Genomic DNA, 7,029 nt, shown 5'->3' with positions numbered 1-7,029 from the left:
TTTTTCTTTTTAAAAATGGAGCGGGGCCATTGTGTCACTTTGGTACTATTCCCCTGCTCTTCAATTAACAATATATTGTGAGCACTTTCCCATGTTAAAAAGTCCTCAAAAATTAAACCATAATTTATACAGATCCACAATCCCTTATCCACAAATTCAGAATGCTCTGAAAACTGAAAGCTGTTTTGAAAGTTTGGTGCCAACCCATTTGATGGCAAAACTGACCTGAAGTGGCCTACAGCTATTTACGGTCTGTTTATACCAATTAGTGTGGCTACTAATACGTTTCATGGCAGAAATCTGGATGTGTTGATGATGTTGCTCCAGACACTATTGAGAGTGCTAAATAATACATGCACAATTATGACTAGACCTAGGAGGACAGCTGCAAAGGATGCCAGCCCCAAGAAGTTTGCAACAACCAGCCATATGCTCTCCCCTTTAAGTATAAAAGAAGCCTGAATTCTAACTCAGCTGTGTGGTTGACAGGGTTTTGGTGCTCCGGCAGGGTGTCAGGCCTGTGCCTCTGAGATGGGAGAGCCGAATTCAGGACATTGGACCACCAGAGACCTCCTGGCCCCATGTAATATCAAATGGCAAAAGCTCTCCCAGAGATCTCCATCTCAACGCTAAGACCCAGCTCCACTCAATGACCAGCAAGCTAGAGTACTGGACACCCTATGCCCAACCACTAGCAAGACAGGAACACAGCCCCACCCATTAGCAGAGAGGCTGCCTAAAATCATAATAATGTCACAGACACCCCAAAATACACCACCAGATGCAGTCATGCCCACCAGAAAGACAAGATCCAGCCTCATCCACCAGAACACAGGCACCAGTCCCCTCCACCAGGAAGCCTACAAAACCCACTGAACCAACCTTAGCCACTGGGGGCAGACACCAAAAACAACGGGAACTACGAACCTGCAGCCTGCGAAAAGGAGACCCCAAACACAGTAAGTTAAGCAAAATGAGAAGACAGAGAAACACACAGCAGATGAAGGAGCAAGGTAAAAACCCACCAGACCAAACAAATAGGCTGTCTACCTGAAAAACAATTCAGGGTAATGATAGTAAAGATGACCCAAAATCTTGGAAATAAAATGGAGAAAATACAAGAAACATTTAACAAGGACCTAGAACAACTAAAGAGCAAAGAAACAATGATGAGCAACACAATAAATGAAATTTTAAAATCTCTAGAAGGAATCAATAGCAGAATAACTGAAGCAGAAGAATGGATACATGTGACCTGGAAGATAAAATAGTGGAAATAACTACTGCAGAGCAGAATAAAAAAAAAGAACGAAAAAAATTGAGGACAGTCTCAGAGACCTCTGGGATAACATTAAATGCACCAACATTCTAATTATAGGGGTCCCAGAAGAAGAAGAGAAAAAGAAAGGGACTGAGAAATTATTTGAAGAGATATAGTTGAAAACTTCCCTAATATGGGAAAGGAAACAGTCAATCAAGTCCAGGAAGTGCAAAGTTCCATACAGGATAAACCCAAGGAGAAACATGCCAAGGCACATATTAATCAAATTATCAAAAATTAAATACAAAGAAAAAATATTAAAACCCGCAAGGGAAAAACAACAAATAACACTCAAGGGAATCCCCATAAGGTTAACAGCTGATCTTTCAGCAGAAACTCTGCAAGCCAGAAGTGAGTGGCAGGACATATTTAATTCAGGTTGAAAAGGAACCTTCAGGTTGAAAATTCAAGTTGGGTAAATCTATTCTTCTCTCTGGGCCTCAGTTTCTTCATCTGTAGAATGGAGTCTTAGACTAAATGATCCTTTTTCCAGCTCTGACATTCTGTGATTCTATTTGAAAAAGTGAAGCCAAAACTATGTAAGCAGGGAGAAATTACATGATTTAAAGAATTGCTCCAGGAATTCCCTGGCAGTCCAGTGGTTAGGACTTGGTGATCTCACTGCCGAGAGCCTGGGTTCAATCCCTGGTCAGGGAACTAAGATCCTATAAGCTGTGAGGTGTGGCCAAAAAAAAAAAAAAAAAAATTGCTCCAATTAAGGAAGTAGCAAGAGTAGAGAAAGCCCCATTTGACCAAAACAAGGAAATCAGATGAGCCTCCCACAGGGCTCAGAAGACAAGTTGTGACATGCTAGTTGAGTCACATCTGCTCTTTACATTCCTTCCAAGGGCAGCTCCAGGCCTGTGCCCAAAACAGTAAATGTTAATTTGAGGGGCGGGGCTGGAAATCTGGAGGTGGAGACCAAACCCCTGCAGATAGCCGGTTCTGGATAATATAATCCTGTGATTTGCAGAGGCAAGCTGAGTTTCAGAACAGAGCATGAGGGGCTCTTCCTTGGAAGAAGTGAATAAGAAAGGTGTCTCAACCTGTTTGGTATCTGGGGTAGCAACCTGGGCTAGAAAGCTGAAACAAAGGTTCTAGACTCTGGCTTTGGCACATGGAGGATGTGTGATCATGAGTTACTCAGCCTATTTGGACCTCAGTTTTCTGACATGTGAAATGGATATAATCTATAGGAGAGGAAAAAATTTAAGATATACTGAACTCTAAGTGCCCAGATCATTCTAGGCACTCCTATCAATTACCTTCATTTAATTTTTTGTAATAGACAGAGATTTGTAGTTTTCAACAGATGAGGAAACTGGGGAGAGTTAAGTGACTTATTGCCCAGTACAGCAGGATTTGAACTCAGGTTTGTCAATACTTGGGTTATTACCAGTAAACCAAAGCCTCAGAGGTGATACATGTGAAAGTGCTTTTAGAACCATGAAGTGCAATAAAGTGCGAGGACTCACAGTCCAGAATTAAAGCAGAAATTTAGAAATTAACCAGAAGTGACATTCTGATGAAGGAATGGGCTTTCTCAGGACTTTTTTCCTTTGTTCAGCTGCCCACTCAATCCTTAATCTGTTTATTTCCTGGGCAGTCAAGTGATTGTTTTTTGTTTTGGCCACTGTCTTAGTTCCCTGACCAGGGATCGAACCCATGACCCCTGCACTGGAAGCATGGAGTCTTAACCGCTGGACTGCCAGAGAAGTCCCAAGTGATAGTTTTTTGAAGTGACTCTTGAAACAATGGCAGTGTGATGTAATGAAAAGAATACTGGTCGAGGCATCAAGAGACTGTCTAGTTTCAGCTGTGCCACAGAAAGAATCTTGAGAAGTCACTAACCCTTTCATTCGTAAGATGAGAGGCTAGGTTAGAGGTGATTGCCAAGGTCCCTTTAGCTAAGGAATTTCAGTGACCAGTGACCTGGGTGGTGGGGGGCGAGGAGGTTGCCTGAGAGTGGTTTCACTCTGTTAAGTTTCCCATTCTAACCTCAGGCACTTAAGCTGTCCTTTCCACTTTGGGGAAGCCAACCCACATCAGCCTTCTCCCCTTGTTAAGCCCCATTTTAGCCTGAGAGGATGTTTGGAGCCTGATGGGCATTTCTCCCTAGCAGGAAAGCTTATAGAGTTAGAGACTCTGGCGATCATAAGGTATCACTCCACCAGCACACACCAGCCACAGCCCCAAGCTGCCAAGGCAGCAGCTGAGAGCTCCCTCGCCCCAATTCATACTGGTGCTTCATTTTTGAGTGGTCGGCATAGACCACCCAGTGGAAGTGGGAGGAGGAACGTGGGATGGATTCTGGGGAAGAAACTGATATCCTGGATCTAGCTATTTGGGGCTGGATATACCAACCACCCTATCCTTTGTGCACGCCCATTGTTGCAGCAATTTCCCAGGAATTGCAGTAATTTGTTTACCTGTAGGCTACCCCAGTGACCTTCTAACACACCCTGCTTCACATAAATGAGTGAAAACAAGGAGATAAATGTGAAGGAGACAAGATTTTTTTGCAGCTAAAATGAAGTAAAAGTTTTTAAAGCACATTACTAGTAGAATCTTTGGAAAACAGACTGTGTCCATATGCACACACAGCCAGAGCATAAGCCCTTTACAGACTGGCTATGACTATGTGAGAAAGTCATTTAACTCAGAGCCGCAGTACTTTGGGATTAAGTCAATTGCCAAGGACTAAATGTGAATAGCACAGCTACTTCCAAGTATGGCAGGGATTCAAAGGAGATACAGGTCTTGAAACAAAGGTAGAGTTTTCCTTCTCCAGGGGAGAATTCTCATTTAGAGATAACCTAAGGTTGGTCTCCTTTCCCAACAACAACAGCTAGTTCTAGCTTCCTCCCTCAGACCCACCCTCCTGCAGGGGGTTTCCAAACAATCTTATTTAGAAAGACCTGTGTTTACACTTGCCAGTTCAGGGACCTCAGAAACACCAGAGTGGCTACAGGAAATGACCCATCCTGCTAAAAAGTGTTAGAATTTGAAATAAGAAATCTGAGTAGTGGGAAATTAGAGGAGACCAAAGTGATATAAATCTGGAGCAAGTTTTCACAAACTCCATCTTTTGGTTTGTGCCTTTTTCATATTTTATTAATTCTTTTTTTTATTTTAAAAATCACAACAGCATTATCAAAGACAACCTATATACAAACATTTTACAAAAGAAACATTACTAGTATCAGCTGTAATAAGGGCAAGTTGAAAAACAGAGCTGAGTTTCTGGGCCAAAGTCCGCCAGCAAACAATGTGTTCAGGCAGCTGAAACAGGCTTCTTTCCCGATGACAAGCATGTGTGGTCGGTAATATCAGTACAAACGATGGTAAATTAGGATACTACACGGGGCCAAGTAGCGATCTCCTCATCAGGAAAGCCACAATACAAGTGGAGCTAATCAAATAACTTAAACCCAAGACAGTTAAAGCGCTGTTTCCCATCGAAACGCATTTAGCCTTCAGCACTGATTTTGCGTCACTTGTAAACGATGCTGAGTTGTCATACAAACACTTGACCCTTATACATAACCCTATGCCAAACTTCCCTTAACTCTTCGAGTCAGGTTTCTGGTTGGACCGAAAGGGGAGGAATTTTAGAAATGCTTCCTTCAGGACAGAAGTCAGAAAGAGGTGACCCCGAGAACAGGATCCATTAAATTTGGTGGCGGCGGGGGGAGGCAGGAATTTGGGGGGAGAAAAGCCTCCTTGGGGCCAAGAATCAAGAAGCGTGACTCACTTGGGTCTGGCACCTTGCTGAAATCCGATACCCCACCCCACCCCAGCCCCGTCGGTACCTACAAGCTCGGTTCCTTTCTCATCTCCCCCAGTTCTTTGATCTCCACCTTCTTGTACTTCCCCAACTTCCTCCGGTTGGTGATCACTAGGACGGCCACGCCGGCGACCAGGGACACCAGGACCACGACGATGACGGCGATGAGGCCGCTGGTGAGGCGCTTCATGGAGAACTGGGGGGACTTCTCATCCAGGTAGTAGATGAGCGTCCGCTCCAGCAGCAGGGGCTCTCCGCGCACGCGCACGTCGAGGCCGCGGTGGCCGGGGAACAGCGACTCGCCCTTGACGTCTCTCTCGAAGTAGTAGGCGGCGTCGGCGATGTCCACGTCGCCGGCGACCTTCTGCGACGTGTTCTGCTGCAGCTCGATCTGGATTGTGGGGTGCTCGTAGTGCACGGCCGCCACGAACTTGGGGTGCAGCAGGTAACGCTCCCAGAAAAGCCGCCGCAGCTCGGCATCCAGGTCCGAGTGGTTGAAGGCGCGGACGGCCGGGCGGCGGCGCAGGTCGATGAGGATGTGGTGGGTGCGCACTAGCTCGTCGCAGCGCAGGCTCAGGTCGCCCTTGTCCGTGCGGCGCACGCCCACTGAGTTCACGCACCAGCACACAGACGTCTGGTTGCATTGGCGCGCCTTGAAGCGGCCCTGCTGGTCGCAGTCCGGGTCGTACAGGCCGTCGTTGTCCACGAGCGCGTGCTCGCTCGGCTGCACCAGCGCGCGGCCGCTCTTCGAGGCGCTCATGCGCGCCTTGAGCAGCAGGCACTTGGACGTGAGCGTGGAGCAGTCGACCTCCAGGCCCGAGCCGAACACGCGGCAGTGGCAGCGGCCGTCCGGGCCGCGCCGGTCGCACACGGTCATCTTGTTGGTGGGGCACGTACAGTTGTCTTGCGCGGCCGCGTGGCCGATCACCGCCGCCAGCAGCAGAAGCGGCGGCAGCAGCGACGGCCACGGCAGCGCGAGGCCCGGACTCCGGGCCATGGTGGGGCGGAGGAGCGCGGACGGGGCGCGGGCTGGCGAGGGCCGGGGACTGCGCTGGGCTCCGGCTCCGCCGTCTGAGAAGGTCTCCAGGCGTCTGCCGCCCGCCGCTCCCTCCCGCTCTTATACTCCACCGGACCTGCCTGGCTGGTTCGGCCGCCGACTCACCCGCTGGTATTTGGGTGACACATTCCGCCGCCCCCCATCCCCGTCTCCGTCCCACGGAAGGCCCAGCCCGCCCTGCGCAGCCCGCGGGAGGATCAGGGGAGCGGAGGCTGTCCCGTCTCCTCCGGACCGAAAGCCCGGGAAAGGAAAACCGATACTCAACTGAGGGCGGCGAGGACCCGCCCCCGGCCCACCCGGCCCCACCTGCGGAGCGACCCGCCCTAGGCGCGGCCTCCAGCCGAGGACCTCGGGCGTCCCGGCCGCTCTCCGGGGCTGGAAGTCTCAGAAGTTGTACTGAGAAGTATGGCGTGGGACTGTCACTCTTTTGTCCCCCTCCCCCGCTTTTCTCTCTCCCTTTCCCAGCCCTTGTCCCTGCTTTAAGTTCTTTCACGTCTCTGCTTTAAGTTCTTTCACTTCCTCGCTTCTTTCCCTACTTCCCGTAATAGCACACATTTATATAGTTTACAGTTTGCAAATATTATCTCATCCTCACATCAGGTCCCGACAGGTATGCACTCTCTATCAGACCCATTTTAAAGCCGGTGTGATTAAACTTTAACGTCGCCCAGCCATCAATTTCCTCAGATTCCTCGGAGGCGCCGTTGGGACCCTGCCTGGCTGTTCCGAGACCTTAAACAAATGCTTATGGAAACGGAGTGGTGCAAAATCCGAAGAAAGGTTAGGGAGCAGCTCTATTACTGTATCATGGGTAAAAGCCAGGTGTCCTGGGGGCCAATGTATTAGAAGTTCTGTTAAACACGT

The 7,029-nt window shown here is 48.7% G+C and overlaps 1 protein-coding gene across 1 annotated transcript; it reads right to left on the bottom strand.

The window, feature by feature from the left end:
• Positions 1 to 4,430: 4,430 nt before the first annotated feature.
• Positions 4,431 to 6,377, bottom strand: TACSTD2 (tumor associated calcium signal transducer 2). The gene has a single exon (XM_059075028.2). The coding sequence runs from the start codon at positions 6,103 to 6,105 to the stop codon at positions 5,134 to 5,136; it is 972 nt and encodes a 323-aa protein (XP_058931011.1). The 5' UTR covers positions 6,106 to 6,377; the 3' UTR covers positions 4,431 to 5,133.
• Between the last annotated feature and the right edge of the window lie 652 nt (positions 6,378 to 7,029).

This window comes from Kogia breviceps, chromosome 1 (assembly GCF_026419965.1).
Source record: "Kogia breviceps isolate mKogBre1 chromosome 1, mKogBre1 haplotype 1, whole genome shotgun sequence".
NCBI classification, from domain to species: Eukaryota; Metazoa; Chordata; class Mammalia; order Artiodactyla; family Physeteridae; genus Kogia; species Kogia breviceps.
This window is presented reverse-complemented; position numbering and strand designations above follow the sequence as displayed.